Source organism: Diadema setosum, chromosome 7 (assembly GCF_964275005.1).
Source record: "Diadema setosum chromosome 7, eeDiaSeto1, whole genome shotgun sequence".
In the NCBI taxonomy this organism is placed as follows: Eukaryota; Metazoa; Echinodermata; class Echinoidea; order Diadematoida; family Diadematidae; genus Diadema; species Diadema setosum.
Genome location: NC_092691.1, coordinates 25,793,911 through 25,821,836, shown reverse-complemented (window position 1 = coordinate 25,821,836; position 27,926 = coordinate 25,793,911). Strand labels below are relative to the sequence as shown.

Below are 27,926 nucleotides of genomic sequence, written 5' to 3'. Positions count from 1 at the left end.
CTTTGATTTTCATAAGTTTAGTTGACTAGGTATTCTGTTCTTGCTAGATTTTCTTTTTTTCGTGGAACGGACATGAACGAGAATGTCTCAAATTCCAAATTACAAGGAATGTTCCCAGAAACCTCTACAAGTGTCCGAAAAGTGCTCCCGTCCATCGTCTGAATACAGGAATATGTTTTGTGGTTATTGACAAATATGTTTATCTTCCCATCAATTATTACTGTCAAAATGATAACGGCTCATCTGCTTACAGCATGTGGCTTATCCGATCCCCAGACCTGCATGAGAGAAGAATTTGCAATATCCCTGTATATTTGTATTTTTTTTCTCTCTCTCTGTTTCGGTCATTTGTTGTAACCGTGCTCCTCATCTCAATCTGTAGCTCGAATTTAATTTGGACCTACGCTCGACAAGCTTGCTTTTAAGTAGGTTCCTTCATATTTCTTTAGCATTCATTCCCATATTCCAACTTTGAAAGATCGACCACTATGGTTTATATGTTTGCAGTTTTTAATGTCCCCTAGCTGGATGTTATGTGCAAGCCCTATTTCATTTTGTAATATTATGCCTCCTATGATATCATGTATTTTTCAGTTTTGTTACATTTGATTTTTTTTTTATTCATTGAGAAATGTGAAATGAATTAAATGAAATGAAATATCAATTCGTTGTCCGCTAAAGCGTAAGTCATGATTGCTATCACTGAATAATGAGCGTATACAATTTTAACAAGTTTTTGTTTTTGTATGACTAAGCTACATTGAATAAAAAAAGGTTCACTAGAGTCTTTTTGTATCATCTTAACTGCCAGCTACTGACACTAAAATGTCTTTAGTAACTTGCAGTCCATGTTATTTGTTGTTTGGATAGCTGTAAGCTAAGAATAAGAGGGAAAATGTAATAAACAAATTCTTTGGACCTTCATTTACTTCCTCGAAAAACGTTGATAGGAAAGTTAGCTGTTGGCAACATATTGTCCTTCCCAACGACATAACTAAGCTCATCTCTTGTGCTATAGTTTGTTCTTCACCTTAGAGAAAGAAAAAAAAAAAGCAAAAACAAACAGGAGAGTTTATCGCCGTGTAACCTCCGATAGAATTAAGTTTATCTTCCGTTTATTGCTTTATGGGTATACCGTCGACCCGCCGGATTTGCATAAATCTTTGCCCACGATTGCGGAAAAATCTCGTGACGTGTATTATTCCATCCGAGGAAATCATTTGGGCCTCGGACGCTGGTTGCAATTGGATCATCATGGCGACTATCTGGACTTCACAGATGCTGGCTGTCTTGGCCAGCATGTTCCTTATAGGATCACTTTTATGTGAGTCTTATACTTTTTGTCAGAAAATTCTTATAAAAGATTTATTAACGCGAGCAATACATAGCCGAAGATGATTTTTCACTTGTAACTTTAAAGTGATATGATAATAATGTACTCATTTTTTTCTTCCCAGAAGTTTCATCAGTAAGTTCTTAAGATTTAAATACCAAGAGATAACACCAACTTTTGAAATTCCGTCAATGAGGATATCGTGACGAACTGCAGAACTTTTTGATTTCGGTTTTTAAACGGAAGTGTACTCCAAATAATTTTTCTAAAGGATATTACACCCAAATTGTAGCTTAGATTTTGACAGACTTTAAGAGTCGGGCGCCATATCTTAAGAAATTGGATAATCATTCAGTTTCAAAAAGTAAAGCGATACTCTGGAATCAACAGAGAATCGTTTGTTTGTTATATATGGAACGTGGCAACTTTGAAAGAAAGAGCTCACAAAAGACGAGCTAGTTACAGGGAGATAAGAAACAGAGGAAATCGGAAAATAAGTGAAAAGGAAAACAAATGTTTTCTGAAAGAGAAGAAGATTGAAAGTGAGGAGGAAACACAAATAATCGTTCAAAAAACAAAAAGGATTTAGTCAGATTATACAATTCTGGAATGACACAAGGAGATTGTCAGGAACACTTTGTACAAGTATACGTATTAAAAACAGAAACAGACAGCACTTACCGAAGATATAATCACCATGCAAGGTCAATACGTTGTAACAAATTTCAAAGTGATATACTTCTACCCAATGAACTAAAAATGATAGATACAAACAAACGTAATTTATTGGTTTATCCTGTATGCATCTTAATACGGATGTACATCAGTTGGATGTGCGGATATGATTGGGCGGGAGATATTCGTTATGCCGAAGGGTCGTTAATCAGAAAATAAAACAAGGTTCGTTATTCCTAAACACACACCTATAGATGTTCATTAATCAGAAAATAATATGGTTCGTTCGTGCGTTATTCCGAAGGTGTGTTATTCCGACGGTTGGTTAATTCAAAAATGCAAAGAAGATGAGTAGGCTACAAACAAATCTTCGGAAAAAAACAAAACAAACGCACTTTTATATAATACGTTCTCGGATTGATATGAACCTTTGCATGCTGTAGTAAAACGTATCAGGTACCTTAATAACTAGTAAGATGGTAAAATTAACCATGGATCTTAGCTATAGAGTCAAGTATGTCACGTGACTGGTGTCCTTAGATTAGAACTCTATAGCCCTCTTGGATCAGGTGACTTGTCTCTTGTAAGAGAATGTGTAATATGCGACTTGTGTATCATAATTCAGCGAGTGACGGTGCATCTAGGCAAAAGCTATGAACGTCACATGACTACCCATTTCCGATTTTGCTATCTCCATTTAAAAAAAAAAAATGTCTTGAACGGACGAGTTATTGATTTCAACACTAACATTTACATAAGTGATTTTTTTTTTGGTTAAAGCTGTGTGATATTGAACTTCCGTTTTCACAATAACTATCGATTTTGTTTTCTCTCTTGTCAACGTAAAGAGCATTCCCATTGCTATAATTAGATCAGTGCTTATATACTAATTAGCAATGGTGGCGACCAAAAAAAAAAAAAAAAAGAATCAGAAAGCAATGCTTCGAAGTGTAACATTTAGTCTAGCAATATTTGTCCCTTTGTCATTCCCACTGTCGCTTGACGATTTGTCTGCAACGAACAGCTTCTTGCCTGGCGGCTACGACTTCGTCCCCTTACGCCGACTCGTATGCCTGCACATACGAAATCACAATCGGCCATGCACTGTGCGACATGACACAGGATACAACGGACAATTTTGATTGGCTGAGAAAGACGAGCGACGACGACGCCTTCACTGACCCCGAGCCGCTGGTTGACCACACCTACGAGGTCACCCATGGTAAGTCTGCGACCAAACTGAGCAAGATATGGTTGTTGTGACTGTGGTGGTGGTAGTGGTGTGTGAGGCCTCTGAATTCACTCTTAAAATATCCGGGTCAGAACTTGACCCGGAAAGGGTCCGTTGGGGTCACACCCCGTTCCGGGTCAGAAATGACAAGGAATGAAGTCAGATATGACCCCATTCAGAGTCATGAATTGGGTCAGGGTGACCCCATTTCCCAATTCCGGGTCTCCATGACCAAATTTCATGTTGTCATTTTGACCCGGAACGGGGTGTGACCCCAACGGAGTCGGTTCCGGGTCAGTTCTGACCCGGATTTTTTTTCCTTTTTTTTTTTTTTTTTTTTTTTTTTTTTTTTTTTAGAGTGAAGGACACTTCCCCCTATGGATCACAGTGGTTATGGATCATTCACTTCTTTCCATGTGATAAGGACACCATTACAAAGTGCCCCTCGTTGATCTAGTAAATATAGGAAAGCTATCCCCATGACAGCTTTGAAAAGTATAAGTTGTCAATGTCAAGACCGAGTGAAAATTATCAATTTTAAGGCTTTGAAAACCCCTGAAAAGTGATAAGTATAGAGATTCATGCCTAAAATTTAAGCAGGAAAAACTTCTTCGATAAGTTAACTACTAGAATAATTCAGTCAAAGTATCATTTTCATTACTCTTCTTATGACTCTCATAATTATTATGATTAGAATAATACGACTTCTCGTACAGATACTCCTGTCTTCTCTTTCACTAATACCGGACCCTCATGTATCACTAAGTCTTGTAGTCACTGAAACTTCCATGAAACTCCTGTTATAAGAGACACTGATTATATCAAAGCTTTAAGATATGCATCGTAAAACTGCAATATGAACTCCATAAGTTCATGCCCTATATGGAAATACATCGCAACGACACGCAGAGCGGCAACAAAAGGACACACATACACATGTATGTGGGTATAATATATAGAGAGTTTTTATACATGTTTGTATATATGCCTATATCATATTGTGGTATAGATGCTAATATATTATGTACCATACGCTCTTGTCATAGCTTATTATTTCAATTTCGCTCAATATTTTATATCCATTGCACACACCTCGGTCAATTGCCATTTCTTTATGACACCATGTTTGTGTAAAAACAGATGATATTTAACAGGCAGTGTGATATGTGTTAGTAGTATTAGTATTATTAAACATTTTGTAATTGTCGTTATACATGATTGTTTACTGTAGTTATTTGTGGGTGTACTTATTCATTGTTTTCTTCTTCACTCGTTCTCTATCTTTGCTTTCACTTCCCCGGCGCTTAGAAATATGATATTAAGCGATTTATAAATGTTATTCAAATTCATGAAATTCTTCCGTCGAGGTGTTTTTATTGCAACTGATTGACAAATTGCCCTACATCGACGTAAATAAGCACTGAATCATTATTATTGTTATTTATTACTATCATTTTTTACAAGCTGAAGAAGACCAAGTGTCGAAGCTTCATCCAATCCAGCTGGCATCCTTAGACATCCCTATTTGTCATGAATATATAAGTATATTCCGAGTATAAGTATGTTCCTTTTATTGATTTCATATACACATATGATATCTAAACTCTGACAAACTAAAGACTTTCCTACACATTTCGGTAACAGGTCATTATCTCTACGCCCAGACGGGCATTCAGACCACCGGCGCCACCGGACGCCTGTTGCTGCCGACGCTGCAGCAAAACAGTCAAAGTCAATGCCTGCAGTTTTTCTACCAGATCGGGGGCGACAACGCCGGTAACTTAAACATGTACCAGTACACGACGTCGGCCGGACGGCCATCGGCGGCCACGTGGTCGATGACGGAAGACACCGAATTAGAGTGGATCCGAGGGCTATACACTATCACACCCCAGTCCGATTCGTACATGGTAATGTTAATGAATGTCGTGAGCGACTGATTGATTGTTTGGTATTCATTTATGCATTGATGCATTCTGATTTCTTTCTTCACTTAGGCCACTCTATACCTATATGTATATCACTCACCTATGTTTCCGTCAAAGATATATACAAGCCAACAGTAGCGAAGGTATGTAAGTTCTCCTCAAAAATGTCATATACTTGGACACTAATGTTTTAGTGGTCTAAATGTACACATACACTGTATCCTATTTGACCACTTTCATTTCATTTCATTTCATTTCATTTCATTTCATTTCCTTTCATTTCATTTCATTTCATTTCATTTCATTTTATTTCATTTTATTTCATTTCATTTCATTTCATTTCATTTCATTTCATTTCATTTCATTTCATTTCATTTCATTTCATTTCATCTAAGCACGGCAACAAGATTCAGCCAATGGCTGTTTTTCAACATGTCCGTGCATGGATAAAATCACATAGAAATATACAATACAGTACACAAAAAAATGAAAGGAAAAAAATAATCAATCAGGTACTACAAACAAATACACAACATGGTGAGCATGGTAAGTAACAATACACAATGTAATGATTCAAAAGGAGAATAGAGAAAGAAAAGTCATAAAGTCATACAATGAGATGTATCACTCAGGCAATACTTATAATACAATGCAAGTCCATCTCCAAACTTGGTTCTGATCTCAATATAAGAATAAAGAAAAAAGTGTCACGTCCAAGCGAAGAATCGCATTACTTTGAATAAAGTGTAGAATGATTACTACCGACTTCTCTACGAAGCACTGTTTTATGACGTTTTATGGCATAGGGGTGTTGAAGTACCCCTTGCTCAGGGTGCCACGAAATAGCTACCGTTTGATTTGCGACATAGTAAGTATCCTCGCTGCCTCTTAATGACGTTTACTTTGCTCGCTCAAACAGTAAAGGTAGGGAGTTGTTAGACGATCCGTATCGATGGGTGAGTGCTAAACTGGCGGTAATTAGGTGAGAATAGTTGTGGTAAATGGTGCAAATACCCCACATAGCTATCGCAAGTAAGGTAGCCAGAACCGGAGTCTTTATCAATAATGATGTCGTATCGTGGTTGAAGCTTTATTGAGCCGGGTTCGTTCACATCACGCCATCCCTTGGCGCAGACAAAGTGAGTTTGTTGTTGTTAATGCCGTTTTATCACCATTCAACACGATTGTTGACCGACTGCCTTCGGCAAAATCCTTGACTTGTCCTGGCTTAATTAAGAAAAAAAAATCACATACGGAATTTGACATTCAACAAGTACTCCCTTACACTTCAATAAGTGTTCAACGGGCAAAATTGAAAACCACGAGGACGGACAAAATGCTACCTGAGTCCTTATGCTCGAGAAGTATCATATTTATCAAAGTCCTTGTCACTGTGTAATCTAAGAACGTCCATTTTCTACTCAGCAAAACAGGAGAACCCTTGGACCCAAATTTCACTTATCACATACAGACACAGTTCCCCCTCTCTCTCTTTCTCTCTCTCTCTCTCTCTCACACACATGCACATACACGCCAATTTTACTATATCCATACACGTTTATCTTCAAATTATTCATAGCTACCTCACATCAAGCTAATTTGATCGCTTTTGCATGTATACCGGTAGCACGCTCGCTCGTGCGATCTTTTCTGCGCAAACCAACGGACACACCCCCTTTTTGTCTTATTTTTTTTTTATTATTGCTTCCTTCTTATCGTATTCCAGTTTTTAACATTAATCTGTATGTGTGTGTAAGTGTGTGTTTGTTATGTGTTGTGTTTGCGAGTGTATATTAATGGTTGTTTCTTGAAAACTCTATTTTTTTTTTTTGCATTTATGAGTGATAAAATTGTCCTTTATCAGATTACTATTTCACCTCATAGGATGCACATTCAGACCATCTATACAAACGTAATTGGTTGCTAAGTAACTGTATTTCACTGTTGTAGAGGTTGCATAGACTTCGATGTGAAGTCAAGTCCATTCTATTCTCTGTTATCTTACTGACTATTTTAACTTCAAAGATGTCGCAAGAACATCCACGAACCTCTATGTTTCATGTGCTGTAAATCATAGCTTCTTTAGGACTAAAATAACGGCTTTTTAATTCACAGTAGGAACTTTAACTTATCTCTCATTTTTAGCACCACAAATGAATATTTAATTGAAAGTCTTCGACACATAGGCAGTATATTTATCATTGTTGGGGATAGTTACTGTTTATCACTTCACAATTATCTTCTTGTGCTTGTGATATAATACATACAAACGCATTAGCACTGCATGGTCTACAGTAACACACATTAAACGTAACGTATCAAGCTTATGTGACATAGTTCGACGAAATTTCAATGTGATCTATTCACTTTTTCAAACTGTCGGTCTGTGTCTCATTTTCTTATGTCCTTCCAAGTTGTTAAAAAGACGTGCTTCCGATAGTTTCATAAAACATAATCTACCGAACCCGACATCGTAGGTGTTGGATTGTATATAGTATAACGAATATCATATCTGATAATGCGATATCTCATCACTGGGATGAAGTATATGAATGGATGCATGTCACGAGTCCGACACCCACGAGTCATAGCCCAGGAGTCACGAGTCATACACGCCACGAGACATACAACACATTAGCTCGACACTAGGCAAATAAGGCCCATGAGTCCGACACTTGTTACATCACGGGGCTTAATAATGTACGCAGAGTCGGTCTCACTGGCCTTTTTTCCCAATGTCGGTCTCATGGACCTTATTTGCGTAGTATCGACCTTATGGGCTGCATGACTTGAAGGTGTCGGGCTCGTGGGATGACCCCGTATGAATCTTTCTCCCCACACACACGCAGGTGGTCTTCGAAGCCGTAGCAGGTACTGCACAAAAGACATTCTTTGCCTTGGATGACGTCACAGTATCTGATGGAGAATGTCCATTTTGTAAGTCAAACCCTCCGAATGTAAACGGAAAAGATTACCTGCGAACAACTGCACAAACTTTTAAAAAATTTTATGTCCAGTCTTTATTCTTAAGTCGTCCGTATATTGGGAGTTTTGTTTGTTTTTATTGCATTTTGTCTCATGTAGATATCCGCACAAAGACAGAAAATTACATTAGTATTACTAATTATGAGTTTGTGGTTGTTGTTGTTGTTGTTGTTGTTGTTGTTGTTGTTGTTGTTGTCATTTCTGTCGTTATTGTTTACGTTGGAATTATTAATTTCTTGCCAGGAATGTTGACACTAAACTTTTTGTTTTTGATCTTGTTTGGCTTGTTCACTGATAATGAATTCCAATACGATGAAGGATGAGATATCTGTTTATAGTGAACTGCCAATTGTAATGAAACTCGTATCTGACTTTCCTCCTCGTTTGATTCTGCGCTTTCTAGTAAAGTTGAACTAGTTAAACTTAAACTAGGATTAGCATTGTACTTTTAATACGTATATTGTATATTAATGTATACAAACACATGAGTATAATTATACATATATATATATATATATATATATATATATATATATATACATATATACATACATACATTTTGTATACACTGAAATGCTGAAATGCATGTTGTGTTCATGTTTGTGTTTTATATTATTTTATATATTATTCATATATAAAATATATTATTTTATATATCAACTCCACGTATTCAGTTGATTTCAACTGCACATTCGAGAGTGACGAGTGTAACTTCGTGCAGACTTTGGCGCCGGGGGACAACCAAAATTGGTACAGGGGTAAGGGCTCGACGTCGAGCACGTACACCGGTCCAGCCATCGACCACACCACAGGCACAGCAGACGGTAAGACATATTGATCAACCTTAAATCCATCATCTGGACGCCCAGCTCCACACAGGGAATATACAAAATTTATATAGTCACCTATACAGTGTGCTCCTCCCCCCCCCCCAAAAAAAAAGAGAACAAATACCATCGGATTTCGGCATTGATAACTTTCAATATGATTTAACTGTCTGAATGCTATTAGGATCTAAAAATATAACATATTGTGTACCTGTATTTTGAAGAAAACCCCATTCGATTTGGTTAAGAGGTTACAGAGAAATGTGGGTTGTTGTAAAGCATGTCATAGGTCTGATTCTTCCAAGTTTGGCACTTGGATGCTCTTGGAACTGCATAATGTGTGAACACAATGGACAGAACTTGGAGGGAAGGGATTCCTGACATCCTCTACAAAGATCCTCATTTCTCTTTGACCCCTGAAGCAAATCGGATGGGGTCTTTGTAAGGTGTGGGTAGTAAGTTATTTAGTTTCATACGCTGAAATTGAATTTGGATTGATTTACTATTTTTGAAGTTATCGTTGCGGTGGGTCCCGTTGTATTTTGTTTTTGTTTTTGTTTTTGTTTTTGTTTTGTTTTTTTGTTTTGTTTGTTGTTTTTTTTTTTGGAGGGAGACATACGGAATAATTCATAATTATATAGGCCTACATTGCATACATACACACAATGATAATCTATGTATACATATACACAGGGTTCGACATCAGCGGTGCCCACGTGGCCCAGAGCCACTAGAAATCAAAGATGTCTGGCCATCAAATTTTCTAAAACGTTATTATTATTATTATTTTTGTGGCCTGATCGGGCAGCTAAACACGCAGTCAAAATAAAATTTCATATTTCCTTTTATTGCGGGCCACTGCATTTCAAATTCAAAGATTTCAGATGCTAGAACAGAGACAAATGTTTGCTTCGAGCCCTGACATACACCTACACATCAATAAAATATTATCATATGTTTTGCATATCAAAAATGCAAATGTATGAAACGTATAACGTATTGTATACAACACTCTGTATTCAAAATTTACGCACAGCATTAAGCACACCAGGTATGGTATACGATTAAAAACGTTACGCAGCTCTCCCAGTTCTCTGAGGCGGCATTGTGGGCCAATCTTCTTTAGATATTTAGATAGTGTCGGTCGGTTCCAGATGAGACAATTAAGGAAATGCAACTTACTCTAATAGGTGAGCATGTACTTTTCGAGTTCACGGCCTATGGTGACGAAATCGCTGTTCTTCTTTCTACACGCGTGCGTGGCAGTCGCTGTGTTCCTTTGCTTCTTATTCTCCCACGCTGAGATGTTGAAGCGGGTACTCTTAACGACTAAAACCACATGAAAGGTTCACTGGATATTCTGCGTTAAAATTGGGCTCACTTCGACTTTCCATGTCTTCATTGCTTGCAAAGGTATCCATGGCCTGAGTCGTCCTGCCGAAAGTCAGTCCATCTTGCAGGATATTTGTTTTTAAAAAATTGTAATTATTTCTCTTCTACGTTACCATAGCAGTGAGTATAAGAGAGATCAGCCATAGGGACTATATTTCAATGTTGCACTTTGCCAGAATAATGTCTAGGTTGCGTAAGTTGCTGATTGATATAATGTAGGAGTCTCTTCTTTAATGCATGTAGCCCGTGTCTCAGAACAGTATGGTCTAATAACATTCTGTATCTTCATTTTGTCTTTGTTGTCAGCTGGCCGTTTGTCTATCTGAGTTGTAATGTGTAATGCCCCCTCAGCATCCTATTAATGATGTCGACGCCAAAGGGGTGGTTTTCCAGAAAAATGCCGCCACAATGTCGTAAATAACTAACACATGTCGATAGCGGTTAGTGGCGTTCTTTGCCGGGGTAATGGTCTTTGTCGCAGGCAGATAATCGGTCCAAAATCCCACTAAAGCAAGTCGTAGGGACGCTGTCCATCAGCTACTTAGGATACTGCCCTTGAGGAAGACATTGACGTAACACTGAACAGCGGCAGAATTCTTGTTCCTGATCCTTTAGCGGTATAGATACCTATTACAGAAATGCTTTCTGTGAACTGGACTCCATGCCAGACAATCGGATGGGTTGCTCTCAGAGTTCTCCGAAAGTTTGCGTATAGTTAGAGATTCTGCAATACGCATTTCTTTCTCAGAGTGATGTTGATCCTTTATCGGTTGAGTTTCGCTAAGTGTGTTCTGAACAACACCATCGAGAACCGGTCATCCAATGTGTGGCTAGATGAGTGTGTTGTTCGTACACCCATGTTTCAACAGGCGTACTGCTCAGATCGAAATGCTAAATTATAATTCTTCCTGGTGTTCTGGAGGGTTGAAGTTAATTTTTCACTCTCTCCTTTATGACGTCTCTTGAAAACTTAATCACGTTTGATAATTTTGGTTGAAAGCCAATCCTTAGAAGAAAAGAACGATTTACAAGGAACGCCGTCCTTGTTGATAGAGTCGAATACCTTTCTTGGGTAAATTGATTCAGTAATTCTTGCAGCTTTTTATGTGCTTACCCGGAGCTGAGAAAATGTGAAGTCACGGGTAAATCTATACACCATTCATTTGTAAGAATTAAACAGAATTTATTTCTGCAAAACCCGCTATCAAAGATTCACCATTCCTTCTTTCGGTGACATTGTCGCAAACTGTGATGGTGAAGACTTCCCTTCCTCACGTGTCCTTGTACTCCTGTTTCCTTTCAGCTTACAATAAGCAGCAGGTAGATGGTTCAGCAGCGTATTGATCCATACTTCACTTGAAATCCTTGGTGACATTCAGCTTGTCTGGTCTGTCAGAACTACACCTCGCCTATCCGCTTTCGTCAAGCACTCGATTGTGTCGGGAGCTAAGTTTGCAAGAGTAAAGTGCCTTCTCTCGAGCACCTCGAAGTCTGGAGAATGTCCTACTTACTAATTAAAATTGTCCGTTTTCGGTCATTGTCAGTGAAAATCCTGTCCCAGTAGGGAACTTTCGAAGAGAGAGATTCCTTGAAAATGAATCCCTTGCTCTTTCTCATGGTGTAACTTCTTTTGCTGCAGTCCTGTCTTTTTGTCGTAGAAAGGGAACTGTGGAAAGGGGCGTTGCGGCCCCTCTCTATAGATTCTAATGGATTCCATCTGAGTATCTTCAGGAACTTTTCTTTTTCTTGAGACCTGGAAATGTGGTTTCCGCGTTGGTTTACAGAAGTAAGGCCTCATGAACGGTGAACACCACTATACTATAATAACGACAGATTGAATTTGAGACTGTGTTCCAATTTACTACTATTATTATTGTTATTTTTTTAACTGTGTGAGTTTCCCTCTCTCTGACTCTCTCTCTCTCTTCATCATAATCGTTGATATTGCTTCATCAACATAGACATTTAACGGTTTTTGACGTTTGCTTCCCTGCAGGTTATTACATGTACATAGAGGCATCTTACATGAGTGTAGGACACACCGCGGACATGACGTCACCGGTCATGGCGGGTACGTATGACACGAACACTGCCGCTTGCCTCGTCTTCTTCTACCACATGTACGGCGACACCATCGGCACTCTCGAGGTGTACATCCGGGCCGCCTCAGAGACAGACCTTGGCGACCCTGTGTGGTCAATGACGGGCAATCGTGGTGACAGGTGGAGGGGAGCGGAAGTTGACGTGACGATGGACATGGACTTTGTGGTGAGTATTCACCTCATGTACGCATATTCAGTGCGATCTTGACCCTCAGTTGTTTTTTTTCTCCGTAATAAGCAGGAATTTTTCTTCACTTTTCTATTTAGGATTCTTGTCAGAGGTACCGTTTAGTTAAATATCCGGCAGCGTATAGGGATTCATGGGTGATCAGGTTCATTCGCTGCCCACTGGGGTACTTTCGAAAACCACGAATAGCACTACCGGTCTGCGAATATGTGCATCAAAGCGTACCCTTTCGGCAACGGTCGACCCCATGATTTTTTGCAGTCGGGATTCTTCAATTAAGATTAAAATTGTCTGTACTTCCATAGAGACAAGTAATGGCCGCACACATGCGCAATTTGTTATTGGGATTCTCTAATATATCCGAGTCGGGCCAATGGTATCCCCAGGCTACAGATTGTTTTTTTTTTTTTAATAATCTTCTATTAAACTTGTAAACCCAGTCAACAAATCATACATGATTGAATGAAAAGTGCCGGCTATATGGATCGTATTTTTAGGTATAAGAGTCTCCTTTCACACATCTTATCCAGTAGATTCATAGCAACGGACAACACACAATGGACAAAACGTATGCTCAGTCTCATTTGACTTTTCTGTGTAAGGAGACATATTTTGTCCGATGTAAGAAATGCACCGCCGTCAATCATGACTTATTATGACCCTGAGGTCGCTTTAGACTAAACAGCAAGGCAGAGAAAAGCTGATGATCTGACTTGACCTTATCCATGCTTCATCAGGTCTTGTTCCGGGGCATTCGAGGTGCGAGTTACGACGGAGATATTGCACTGGATGACATCACTGTATCTCGAGGAGAGCAGTGTCCCGGCAATCGTAAGTGACATGGGAAGTCGTTCTTCAACCTATGAAACTTCAGAGGGACGATTGATTTTCTCTTTCTCTATTTCTAATTGAAATGATATCCAAATGTTGCCTCAGATAAAACGGTGACGTCATGTACACGCAATAATAAAATTGTTGTGCAGATCTGCTTTCACTTGCACTTGACGGTCTTCACGCTGCTTTTTCATCGTTTTTGTCAGTGATTGTCTTGTTGGAATTGTATATTTTCAGATTTAGAGCTAGTCTTGTTTTTGTTAATGTTAAGTTACCCCTCCATCTCCTGTAAGTTTTGCGAGGCATGATATTTTGTAATGAAAACATTCTACTGGAATGAATGTTCCTTTCAACAATCCGTGCAGATAAGCCGCCCCCAGGCGATCTACAGGGTACATGCGACTTTGAAGAGATCGACATCTGCGCCTACACACAGGACGATACTGATGACGCCGACTGGCTCTGGCAGAATCGCGCCAACCAGTATGTCGACTTTGGTCCCCTGGTCGACCATACCACCAACTCTGAGTTTGGTAAGGAAACGGCAAAAGCTTGCAGGGATTCATGGAGGAGTAGGATATATACACCTCTAATGTATTGCTTTTGTTCTTGCATGCATTGACAACCTTACTGTGCAATCGTTCAGTGTTGTTTTAATTATGGACGCACGCACATGATCTATACAAGCAGGAATAATTGCATACATACATGTATAAGTACGTATCGGCGACGATAAGGTCTCGATTGGAAATTTTCTGTATGTTCTTAAATACGCCACGTCTTCTATGCATGAATATATTTATTTATTTCATTCATGTACTTTTTTTTCATGCCTGTCTGTCCATGTCCTTTCCCGCTCTTCTTCTTCTCTCACCCCCCCCCCCCCCCACTACCACGATATTTTTGCCGCAGGGTTTTACCTCTTCCTCTACGGCGATGTGGGACACCGGAGGACAGCCCGTATGATCTCGCCCTCCGTAGGGCAGCAAAACAGTCATTCATGTCTGCAGTTCTGGTTCCACAGCTACGGCAATGACGAGCAGCGCCTCAACGTCTATTGCGTGTCGAACCCGACCTCGATCAGAGATGAAGACCTCTTGGTTTATTACGAGGGAAACTGGGGGGATAGATGGGTACAAAGCCGGGTCAATATCCCTACAGAGTCTACCCCATGCCAGGTAAGGCGTTTGTCATTCATTTTGTCATTATCTCGACCATGCCCCATCAGAAGAAGAGACGAAGAGAGAGGTAGAGAGGGGGGGGGGGAGGGGGAGGGGGGAGATAGAAGAAAAGCCAGTGTTCAAAATACTATCACTAATTAATGAATTCCAAACATGCTTGAAATCCTCAGTCTATATAAAAACATGTCTTCGTGGGAGGCCTCCAACCGTTTTGTTTGGGCCTAAAGACTTCGCAGGTAATCGACAAGTTTCTCATTAGCGAAGAACTGGATGTGCACATCCCTGTTGCGATCGCCGAAGACGTCGAGCAACATCGCAGCAAACGGGAGAGAGAATTATTTCAGGTTGGGGCAAGAACACAACATTTTGTCTTCTTCCATTGCTCGTCTCGAATAGATCAGAGGCGTGGCCGTTCTCTTTGTCTCTAGCCGGCTCCCAAGTCGTCATGGAAAGAAGCGATCAGTTCTTTACTGATCGATCGCTTTGCAGCTGCCTGCAAACGGTTCGGGCTACCGAGCAGTCGTGGAAAAACTGGAGCCATTTTTCAGCCCTCACCACCACAGGCTACCAACGCACCACAGCCTCCTCCTATCATCATCAACAACCCAGAGATTAATATTGTGAAAATAGTTCGGCTACGTGGATAGCATCGTTACATATAGCGGATCCCTGGATGCTGAGGTGATGCAGCGCACTGGAAAGGCTAGCGCGGCGCCGTTGACCTACTGACAAAGAGACTCTAGCAAGTCCACGGCATCCTTCTCTCCACCAGGATTGACGTGCAACAGAGCCTTGGTCCTGAGAGCACTGCTCTATTGTTGAGAGATGTGGACCACTTATCGCCGGCAAATCCCCCTGCTCAAGCTGCTGGAACAATTTCACCATCCCAGCGATGTCTGTGGAGGATTTAATTGCAACATCAGGACAGAGTGGACAGGACAGAGTGACCGGACAGAGCGTCCAACCTCCGGGTTCCGGAAAAGTGCGGCCTCCCCAGCATCGATTGCTTGATCATCAAGTGCCATCTGAGATGGACAAGAGGTATAATTGTTCATATGGAAGACGATATGATTCCAAAAATGTTACTTTATGAAAAGTTGAAGCAGGGGCACCACGTTCAGGGAAGACCCCTCAAGAGATACAAAGACACTCTACAAGAGCAAACCTTAAGAACTGTCACTTCACGGTGAACTCTTGCCAGGAAGCAACTGCTTACGACAGAGCTCTTTTGGAAGCTCCTACGAACGCAAGGCATAGGTGCTTTTAAAACCAACGGAACAATCGCCATTCAGTCATAGAGGAGATAAGGAAGTAGGGACCCACTTATTAAATCCCTTTCCTTGTAGCAACTGTGACCTATAGTGTGCGTTACGAGTTGGACTCCATTCTACAATAGAGGGCCCACCTCGCCAAACGTCTTATCGCTCTACTCACCTGAAACATTCGATTATGATATGAAATCATTATGAACCTACTTTCTGTTCCTTCTTTTGTTCTCATTCTACTCGATATATTAATTACAGTCATCTTGCAATGATGTGGATTCGAGCTTTGCATGTCCAGATCACGTATCGAAAGCGAATGATACTTAAATTAAGACACGAGTTTGGATTCTTTTTATGTGATAATCTACTTCAACTGATGTCAACTAACAGTTTTCTGTTTTGACTTTACCTGTGAATGCTTTAAATGAGCATGCTGTAAACATTTAGATAATCACAATCACTTCCACTGTATATAATGCTAACATCATACTTGGAGAATGGTGTATTGGTTCTGTCCCTCATGAGAGAAGCCATTTAGAAATGACTTAATGTGCATTCCATATCTCCCTCTCTTGCGCTGCTTGTCTTGAATATGTTTTCATTCTTTTCTCTCTTAAAATTGTATCAATCTGTTCTTATCTTCTCTGCCTCTTTCTCTTTCTCTTCTTGACAGATCATATTCGAAGGAAAGACCGGTATCCACTCTCGTGACGATTTGGCCATTGATGACGTCGATGTGTACCATAGTCAACAGTGTCCAACCTGTATGTGTGGATTGAGATAGTGTAGCACACTACTTTAATGGATAGTGAAAATGACAATGTCGTTAGTGTGTTCTCTTCTCGCACGAAGCGGCTCGGGGTTACCCAACGTATCTTATTCTCATTCACATTTGAATAGTTGCGCATTTATCTTTATCATGTCAAATACTTTGCATAAGAATAATAACTGGAAAAAAATATTTATACTTTGCAGCTAAATTTCTGCGTAGGGAGCAGTCTGCTCTCGTACGGTCGGGGCAGATAAGACCTAGTGTATGATGATGAAGAAATCTATCATCCCGACTCGTACTCTAAGCAGACTTCTTAAGTATGATATGCACAGCCTTTTCAAATGCTCTCTTAGCTTTCTCTATTGCAAGCACTGAAAATCGTGAGCGAAAGGCTAGGGAGCCGATGCTGGGTGCGATGCGATTGTGATATCTTATCATGACCACAGGAAAGCCTGACCTGCGCACCACTCCTATAAGTCATTGTATGACTCAGTTAGTCACTTTGACAATCTAAATTGAGTGCATTGTAATGGTTATCACTATGCTGGTTTTTTTTTTTTTTCAGGAGCTTCTTCGGACAGCTACCAAACGCGGGTAGTAAAATTCAGTAATCACAAAGGCGTAAAGTTAAGAATAGCAGCCAGATCTCCGAAATGACTGGCTCCGGGGACTGGCTCCGGGGACTGGCTCCGGGGACTGGCTCCGGGGACTGGCTCTTGGCGCTAACTGATGTCTCCACTAGTCTCTCTTAACGACCTGCTGATTGTTCCTTTTTGCGAACGCTATAGTAAAGCGGATCTTTGGCAAAACTCTTCTACGGAGTACAGAGGCTTGTGTCTCGACATTGCATGCCATGCTCCCGGTAGCGATTATGCGCATCCTTAGATTTCTTATCCTTTTTGTCTCCATTTTGTGACGATTGTTTGTGTGTATTTATATATTATTATTACCATTGTTATTATTATTATCATTATTATTATTATTATTATTATTATTATTATTATTATCATAATCATCATCATTACTGTTATCATCATAATCATAATCATCACCATTTGCACCCCTATCAAGTTCCAAGTATCATGCCGGAAACGACCACCCCGCCGACAACGAACAGCATCACCTGCGACTTTGAAAACGACGATAACTCGTTGTGCGGCTGGTCGCAGGGTGTCAGGGACAACTTCGACTGGACTCGCAATTCAGGTCCCAGCCCAGAGTACAGCAGCGGCCCCGAAGTCGACCACACCACTGGAACCGAGGGTGAGCAATTATACGTTCTGATAAAGTGACATTTTGTTTTGAAATATACCTTTGTCCTTCAACCCCATGATAATTTTGACCGTAGGGCCTACGTACTCTACAGCACTCTCGCCGAAAACTATGGAATTGGGCACCAAGTCTGCATCCGTATCCTACTTCATAAGGCAAAATTATGCCTTGACTTTTAACTTCAATTCAGTTTATTTCTTCATTACTTTAATTCAATTGGAAAGGTGTATTTCATATATACATCATGTAAAAAATGCATTATTGGTATACATCAAAATCAAATTTGGCATAATTAGGGCCATACAATAGTAAATGAAGTTCTTCAATTATTGGCACGCGGCGAATGGTTCACTTACCAGTCTTCTCATCTTTCTGTGTCTGCGTAATGTCTTTTATCGTGAGCAAACGAGCACGTGAACTCTTTAAGACAAACGTTTCTTTCACACCACTTCCTTCAATCAAACCTTTCCTCGCCCCCCCCCCCCATCTTTTGCCTGTAGATGGATATTATATGCTTATCGACACCTACGTCAACCTTCCGTCGAACGGCCGAGCGGAACTCAGGTCAGCGCTCGTCGCGCCGTCCGGTAGCGACCGCTGTTTCCATTTCTGGTACTACATGTACGGCAGCAACACCAATTTCCTGAATCTTTACCTCGTCGAATATGGCAACACAATCCCGATTGATCCTCAGGTGCAATTGTACGGCAACATTGGACAGGCCTGGATGGAAGGCCTTTTGGACGTACCAGCGTCAGTACGAAGCTTTAACGTACGTACGAAGCCGAAATTCACACCCCGTACAACTAACTATGCGATACTGACAATGCCTACAATGGTTATAAAAGTGTTAACGCTAGTTTAGATGATGATGATTATGTTGCCGTGATTATAGGAGTGTCAGTCGTAACAAGAATGATTCTGAAAATATATGGCAATGTGGAATATTTTTTTCATTCGTTTCGTACTTTATCAATTGTTTTATTTTTATTTTTACTATTAATTGCTAGTCTCATGGTAGATGGAATACATTCTAATCTCTCATATCAGCCCCGTGCTTTTCATATCTGTAGCAGTTTCTATCGGTTGAAGACTTAAAAAAAAAAAAAAAACTTTTTCTGTCCTAGCTTTATAATCAAATTGTCTATATGAAACACAATGTAGAAAGCCCACGTTCCTGTTACTTTTCCATACCAGCTTAATGTATCTTTGTATGTTTCTTTCTGAGTCTGTCCAAATTTGATAAACGTAACCAGCTCCATCAAAATCCTTGTCGAATGTGTGATGTGCATTGAAACTCAAGAGAGAAAATTTAATGGGGACAAGATGGCATTTTTTCTAGGACTTAATGAATTAAAGTAAGAGAGCGCTGTCCACAAAGTCATAAGAGACGGTGTGTTCCGATCACTTGAGATGGCCATTAGATATTCTTCTTTACATTATACAGTTAGACAATGTGGAATTAATTGTAAACCCGAAAAGCTGGTATATACTGTTTATTCTTCCCCGGCTGAATGCGTTTGGACGCTTTTTTTAGATTCAGCTCTTCTGCAACATCAATGCAGTAGAAGATTATTTTTTAACTCGTGTTTTGATGTCTATTCCTTCAACTTAAAAGTGAGGTGTAGATTCAGAAGAGATAGCCCATGGTATATGGTTGTAATTTATCATACAGTCGTTTTATATATATATATATATATTTTTTTTTATTATTATTTTTTTTTTTTAATGGGGGAGTTCTGGTTGAAGCTGGTTGATAATCGTGCAAGAGATAGCCAATTTGTAATATCTCTATGAACCCTTCTTTATTGCATTGGTAAGAATTAAACGGTGCTGATGAAGACCCATTCATCCTCTACTGGCTTCCATGCCAGGACAGGAAGTTGTACCCCTAAATCAAAAATGTAGGATCGTAGAATTTTCATGATATTTTTGATTGAAATAGTCCTTCCTGATAAAGGTCACGCACCCGACGGGTGCTAAAGGTAAAGAAAAAATGAATAAATCATAGGGGAAAAAAAAGAGAATCAGCTTGATTACACCAGTGTATATAGCCGTATCTGATTAGAATGACTTCCTCTGTTACGAAAAAAGCAACAAAACGGGTCTAGGGCAATTACCCCCTGGGCAATTACCCTTCCCCTGGCCCTAATCCTAACCCTGGACCTAATCCTAACCCTAACCCAAACTCCTAACCCTAAACCTAACCCTAACCCTAATCTTTATTCTAACTTGTCACTAACCAGTATTTAGCCGGGGGTAATTGCCCTCTGGGGGTAATTGCCCGGATACGCAACAAAACCTATACAAAAAACAAACAAACATGAAACAACACAGAATCTGAAGACTTAATTACTTCCCTTTAAAGTAAACTGCCTTGTTTTATTTGATCATACACGAAACACTCTTTGTCCAATTTGCAATAATGAATAAAATAACCACGATCATCGTTTCATGATGATATATAATCTGGAATCGAAACTTTACAGAGGTTAACTAGAACGTATGATAAAAATTTCACGGATGAAAGTTGTGCTTGTCAAAAGTCCATGCGGAATTCTTGGGTTTAGTGCCAATACGATCCAATCTAGTCGAATTTTGTGTCCACTCACTCTTTACTGTACACTATTTAGATTATCGTCGAAGGTACAGTCGGAGCAGTGACGTATGGGGCTGATATAGCCATCGACGATGTAAGCCTCGAAGGCGGCAAGTGCGTTGGTAAGAATAAACAACTTGATGTCAGGAAAAACAACAAAAAAGCATAAAAACAAACAAACAATCAAACTAACTAACTAATTAATTAACTAACCAACTAACCATCTTCTTTCCAAAATCAATAACTTCCTGATTTGACGCTTAGCCTTAATTCCCCGGGCCTTTTCCTCGTTTTCTAATTTTATTTTCCACTCTTGTCTATGGAGTATCTATCATTATATATCTATAGCATTCTCGTATATTGTCAGACTGTATAAGCGTAAGTATGAACCATATTTACGAGTGCTTTGTCACGACTTTTTGTGATACCTTTTTGTTATTTTTAATGAAAAATATATGAAACTATATTGCACTAAACTCAAAAAGTTATTCAGAATAGTTATAATGACAATATCATGTTTATGATGATGATGATAAAAAAATGATAGTATTAACGAGGACATTATCATCATTATTGGCAATTGATAATCATCATTACTGCTACTTCTGCTATTACGACTTCTTATTACTGCAATTATCAATATTACTATAACTATTACTATGCTACTGATACTATCAACATAATTGTTACTCAGGTACAGGTCTAATAAACACTTGACACACTGAGTGGCAATGATACTAATGCTAACGCAGACCACTATAATTTCTCACTTGTGATTCCGTTACAGGGTCGGCGGAGCGTTTTCAAAAGTGGGGGGGGGGCACTTCCGGGTTTCATAAGCCAACAAGCAAAAGAAATAACAAAAAAGGGTCTTCAGCTCACCTTTCTCATTCCATTTCCGGGTTTCTTCGGCTGACAAGCAAAACAAAAAACAAAAACAAAAAAAAAAAAGGTCTTCACCTCATCTTTAGCATTCCACTTCCGGGTTTCTTCTGCTAACAAGCCAAAACAAAAAAACAAAAAAACAAAAAAACAAAAAAAACAAAAAAACCCAAACCCAAAAACAAGGTCTTCAGCGGAAAAACACAACCTTACCTCACACTTTCAGGTATCTATCTATTATTTTCTTTCTAGTGCCACTTACGCACTTCCGGACTTCCGGGGTAAAAAAAAAAAAAAAAAAAAAAAAAAAAGTGGTGTGGAGGGGCCCAAAGTGGTGACAACTTATGTATTCTTTGTATGCTGCAAAAAAAAAAAAAAAAGTGGGGGCCGAGCCCCCCCCCCCCCCCCCCCCCCCGTTTCTGCCGGCCATGCGTTACCCTACAGTCTGCCGTGCCCTCTAGATCCCTAGATTTAGGCTATACAGCAGTTATGCAGACAGTTGAGTTCCAGGATTTGCAATATCATAAGTTTTGTGTAGGGTGCCTTCACTCGGTCTCTTATATCGACAAAAATAAAATGTTTTCTGCAAACATGAAGATGTATACATTAATTGATATTGGCATATTATTAAGAATGTATCTTTTTTCTCCCCTCCCCCTCCCCACCCCACCCAGCCTCAGAGCCAACGACTTATCTACCAACTGTAGCAACCTGCGATTTCGACTCAAATATGTGTGGGTACACTCAATCCGATGATAACGACTTTGAATGGTTCAGGAACGCCGGACCGACTGGTACGGACGGAACAGGGCCGATGGCAGATCACACGACGGGTACTGACCAGGGTGAGTTTTGTTTTTATTTGTTTGTTTGTTTGTTGTTTGTTTTTTGTTTGTTGTGTTGTTGTTGTTGTTGTTGTTGTTTAATAATCCCCGATGCCGTAGCAGCAACAGCTACTATACCCTCATGAAAAAACAGGAGCAACAACCATAACTACCACTACTGATGATTATTTCATGACTAGGCTACTCGATACTTCTACTACTACTACTACTACTACTGCTACCTCTTTTTCGTATTTTTTTTCCCTCTTTTTCTTCTTACTTTTTTTTTTTTTTTTACTTCTGCGATACTCCTGCTATTGCATCGCGCTACTGGTACTACTACTACTACTACTACTACTTCTACTACTACTACTACTACTACTACTACTATTACTACTACTACTAAGTACTACTACTTCTACTACTACCACCACCACCACCACCACCACTACTACTACTACTACTTACTACTACTACTACTACTACTACTACTACTACTACTAAAACTACTACTACTACTACTCCTACTACTACTACTACTACTACTACTACTACTACTACTATCACTACTACTACTAAGTACTACTACTACTACTATCACTACTACTACTAAGTACTACTACTACTACTACTACCACCACCACCACCACCACCACTACTACTACTACTACTACTTACTACTACTACTACTACTACTACTACTACTGCTACTACTAAAACTACTACTACTACTACTACTACTACTACTGCTACTACTACTAAGTACTACTACTACTAAGTACTACTACTACTACTACTACCACCACCACCACCACTACTACTACTACTACCATCATTCTACTACTGCTACTACGTTCTTAATTGTTTGCAGTATTGGTAGTTGTACATAAATATAGTACAAAATCATATGATTGCTACCACTATGTAATTGTTATCAACATTATCATTGTCACTTACTTTCGTGTGGATCCTCACCTTTTCAACATGTGTCCATAATTGCATCAGGGTTCTACATGTACGCTGAAACTTCTCAACCCCGCTTACCCGGAGACAAGGCCCGAATCGTCTCGCCTGTCATCAACTACTTCAACGACACTTACTGCATGGAGTTCTACTACCATATGAGCGGGCTCGATACCGCCACGCTGGTTGTGTACGAGAGCGGCGACTACTACCCCGACAACGAGCTCGCTCGTTTGACGGGGTACGCGACGGCCGAATGGAATCCGTACAACGTCAATATCCCCAAGAAATATGGACCCATCATGGTAAGACTAATAAGAACCATCGCCATCAATGACAACAACAAGAATGAAATAATTGTAGAACATCGTACATTGGATAACAATGGGCTGCTTCCGAACTTAAAAATTTCAAGCCAGCTCCGTTAAGTCGAGTACAATAAACAGGCAGAACTGTAAAAATTGTATCATAATTTTAGTGAATTTTATTGACTCTTTCGACCCCCTCTCGGGGTATGAGAGTACAAACAAAGAATATAAACAACAATATGACAAACCAGTGAATACAATTCTTGCAGATTACACATAACGACACAAAAGATATACAAGATAATATAGAGTATATGAGAATACAAATATGAGTAAAATGAAAAGATACACCGACAATCTACGTGTTAATCAATAGTTATTTTCTATCTTATGTACGAACTAGTAGCTAAGATGCTACATTTATAAATGTAGCGTCATTGCTACTAACTTCTTGTGATCTAATGACATTGTCGTGATTTAGTAGCAATACGCAGTGATCGTAGCATTACACGCACAAACATACGAAAGTCGCCCATGGAAATTATAAACTCGTTTAATTCCGAAACTGGCCATCAATTATAGTGTTTCTTAAGTTTCTCTTCACAAAAATCATAGCTATCTAATCATGCTATTTATAGATATCTCATCAAAAATTAAAAAGAAAAAAAATAATCTTCTTTGCTCTGGAGGTAACCTTTTCAAGTAATGTTGTCATGGCATATATTTCACATCAGAGCTGCATGGCTTAAAGCAGGGAGGTGAGACTCACCTCCCTGCTTAAAGCGATTCGATGACACAAGCACACACACAAAGGCACATCGATCCACACACTTACACACGCACATGCACACGCACATACACTCACACTCACAATTGCATCAGAGAGAACTCTTTCAGAGGCACACACAGATCTGTACACGATAAAAGAACACTTTTGAATAGCATTCAAGAATATCCAGTTAAGTTCCGTCGAATCTCCCGCCAAATTTCAAAGTGCATTATCAAATACCTATAATAATTGATCTTTTGCACCTCTCGTGTCCAGATCTCTTTTGAAGCCACCGTTGGCAACAGTTACCGGGGAGATATCGCAATCGATGACGTCGTCCTCATGGCCGGACCCTGCAGCGGCTACCCCATGGAAACCATGTGCAACTTCGAGTTCGGTTACAAGGACTGCAGCTTCGAACAAGACGACACCGACGACGCTGACTGGATGTGGTTCGATGCGCTGACCACCGAAATGCCCCCGATCAAAATGCCAGGTAAATGGCTGGCACGGTTATTGCTCTCCCAAGACTATCAAAATTAGGCAGTACCTTGAACGAACGACATTTCCAAGAACACGTATACATATGGACCTCACTTTTTGTCCCCTGCAATATATCGTCTGAATGCCTTCAAAAGTTAATTTAAAAAAGTTATGCAGATATAGAGAGCGATAATAATCACGTGCGTGCGTGTGTGTGTGTGTGTGCGTGCGCGCGTGCGCGTGTGTGTGTATGTTTGTGTATCAGATGACTTATAGATACAGGATTGCGATAGCACCATCTACCCTTTATATGCAGCATCATACTGTACGGCAAGAAAATTCGTTCTAAAGGCAAATTGAACTGAAAGCACGATGTCCATATGCGATATACATGTATGTTGATTGTCCGTGCAACTATAATTCAAGTAGAAACATCGAGACAAATTAGTTTGTTGTTGTTGTCCCCAGTTCGCTAGTCTTGAGTGGGCTAAGATCCAAACGACAGAAAAAAAATTGACCAAGTATGATCTTATGACACATGACTAGTTGCATCGTTCTCTCATTCCCGTATACCGCTAGCGAAGGGTGCCTGTGACAGTAATATGTTCGTATCCACACTAGAGGATATCCAACAATCCTTTATCGGGCTCTAAAGTTTGGCAAATGAGAATGATACCACGCCAGTGATCGCACGATGGATACGGGCTCGTTTCGAACCGTTCTGGACCATCTTTTTTCGGCAGACTCGTACATTCCGGATGATTTTATACCTTTAAACCTTATAGTGTCTTTTGTCTGCTTGTATCAACAGGTCTTGGGTCGTTCATGTACTTCAGCGGTAATAATTTGACCGCCGGCTCTGTGGCCATCTTGAAGACCCCCATCTTGACACTTCGATACAACGACCACTGTCTCATTGTCAACTACGCCGCAGAGGAAGCCATGGAGCTGAACATCGTGTCCGAGGGTCTCAGCGGGGAACGGACCATTCTGAAGTCGGTTAAAAAGACGCAAACGCTCTCCACCTTAGAGTACACGCTAACAGCAGATAATCACGCCAACAATTACAGGGTGAGGACACATACAAAACACACACACACACCACCACCGTCGCCGCCTCTCTTATAATCACGATTTCGATTTCAAATTTGAGCGGAGGGGAGAAATTAAAATTGGCGTGTGCAAACTTTTTTTTTTAATCTTTCGATTGCAAAAAAAAAAACCAAACCGACAAACAAACAAACACGACAATAAGAAGATGTTCTTCAATTTCAAATGCTAAAATTCGAGACCTCAAAAATGATGCTAGTTAACGAAATACTTGCATAATTATTCAAAACCTATAAGAATAGCCCATGCATTAAATATTGGCGCGAACATGTAGATCATAATAGTGAAGACTCAGTTTATCTCACTTCTGATAATGATAAAGGATATAATCATTATTTGCACTGGATGATTTATTCAGAGTTAGCAATGTTCTTTCAGCATGTTCAGAGGACTATACCATTGACATCTACCCAGTCTTAATTTTGCACTATGCTTTTGCTCCTTTTTTGCGCCGTTCCCTCTTACTGACAAGTTTGTCAATCGGGATATTTTGGTGCTACCAGTATTAGTATCAATGTTGTATCAATGTTAAGAGCCCACCTCATCTCAAATACGTAGAATCCAATCATTGGCGATTTCCCATTTTTTTTTGTCCTCCAGATTGTCTTAGAAGCAACAGTTGGTACAGACAACAAGGGCACGGCAGCTATCGACAATGTCTACGTCGTATTTGGTTACTGCGGACAGTGTAAGTACATGGCCTTTTTAGACAATGATCTGTGTTTCTCGCGTAGTCGGCACCCACATCCCAGGTCACTTTGTTCTGCAACAAATCGCAGAATGTCTTAGCAGTTGTCTATAACGTCTTCGTCCTATCGAAGTAAGATACATTTCTAGACGAATGTTATATAGGACTCACATATTGCGGTGCTCGTTTGTTTGTTTGTTTTTAGCTCTCTCTCTCTCTCCCTCGTGTATATGTATGTGTGTGTATATATACATATACACACACACATATATATATATATATATATATATATATATATATATATACATATATATGTGTGTGTGTGTGTGTGTGTGTGTGTGTGTGTGTGTGTGTGTCATTTCTGTTGTCATTTGACAATGTCAAGTCCAAGTACCTGTTTGCATTTTTCTTAGAAATATCAGTAGGATGACTGTGAACCGCATATCTATGAAAATTCGGGGAATAAAGTTACTGGTGTAAAATAATATGTGGCTGTAAATCAGTAAATTCAACTGACTTGAATTTGAACAGGTCTTTACTAATATCCCCGGCGTATTGCTGATAGAATAATTGTGTACATCATAAGAGATGAATTCAAGCAAAGAGTTTTCTTTCCATAGACCTTTGTGTGTTCCTTCTTATTTGCTTCTGTTTCTCGTGCTTTGCTTTCTTATTTGTTCTTGCTATCAATGTCAGTCACTGGCGGGCAACAAGGGTCTTCGACTGATTCAGGAACAACTGCCGCCATCGTCCTCGGTATTCTCGTGGGTGTTGCCTTACTCGTGTTCGTCGCCCTGGGCGTTCTCCACTACCGCAAGCAAAGAGCCGAAGCCTTTCCGCCAGCCGCGATGTCGTACAAAAATGGCGGCAACATCGATCCGACATCGTCCATCTCCAAGGAGCCCGGCATTGATAATCCAAACTACGCAACGGCTAAGATAAGCTCCGAGGCATAGGCAGTGTTTTGATAAAACAACACAAAAAACAGAACTTTAATGCTAATAATACATGACTTAAAGGGCCCGGTCAATGTTAACTATACATCATTAAAATCACCACTTTAAATAACGACATAAACGTCCATAAGAATTTTCAACAAGTGCTGGATTGCTTTAAACCAAATTAGACCTAGCAGACAAAGCTCACTAGATTCAAATCTAATCATGCAAAATATCTGACCCTAATTTTCTACTAGTAACGCTTTGTCTTGAATTGAGTTCACCACCTTATAAACTTTATGAATAGCGCTTATGAAATGTTTTCTTGTATTCTACAAACTATCATCATTGATGTCAGCATAAAAACAATTCTTGTAC

General features: G+C 39.8%; 1 protein-coding gene across 1 annotated transcript; it reads left to right on the top strand.

Moving 5' to 3' along the window:
• The first annotated feature begins 1,254 nt into the window (after window positions 1-1,254).
• Window positions 1,255-27,670, top strand: LOC140231139 (MAM and LDL-receptor class A domain-containing protein 1-like). Its single transcript, XM_072311291.1, has 19 exons — window positions 1,255-1,324; window positions 3,033-3,230; window positions 4,884-5,149; window positions 8,017-8,104; window positions 8,827-8,976; window positions 12,368-12,639; window positions 13,398-13,491; window positions 13,860-14,027; window positions 14,407-14,672; window positions 16,614-16,704; window positions 17,784-17,975; window positions 18,485-18,756; window positions 20,618-20,705; window positions 22,140-22,310; window positions 23,295-23,557; window positions 24,606-24,825; window positions 25,624-25,883; window positions 26,523-26,610; window positions 27,307-27,670. Exons 1-19 carry the CDS (start codon window positions 1,255-1,257, stop codon window positions 27,564-27,566), a joined length of 3,477 nt encoding a protein of 1,158 aa, XP_072167392.1. The 3' UTR covers window positions 27,567-27,670.
• The last annotated feature ends 256 nt before the right edge of the window (window positions 27,671-27,926 follow it).

Coding starts and splice junctions, on each gene's coding strand:
- LOC140231139 (XM_072311291.1), top strand. CDS start 1,255: ATGGCGACTATCTGGACTTCACAGATGCTGGCTGTCTTGGCCAGCATG. Junction 5,150..8,016: donor CCCAGTCCGATTCGTACATG/GTAATGTTAATG, acceptor ACACACACGCAG/GTGGTCTTCGAAGCCGTAGC. Junction 14,673..16,613: donor CAGAGTCTACCCCATGCCAG/GTAAGGCGTTTG, acceptor TCTTCTTGACAG/ATCATATTCGAAGGAAAGAC.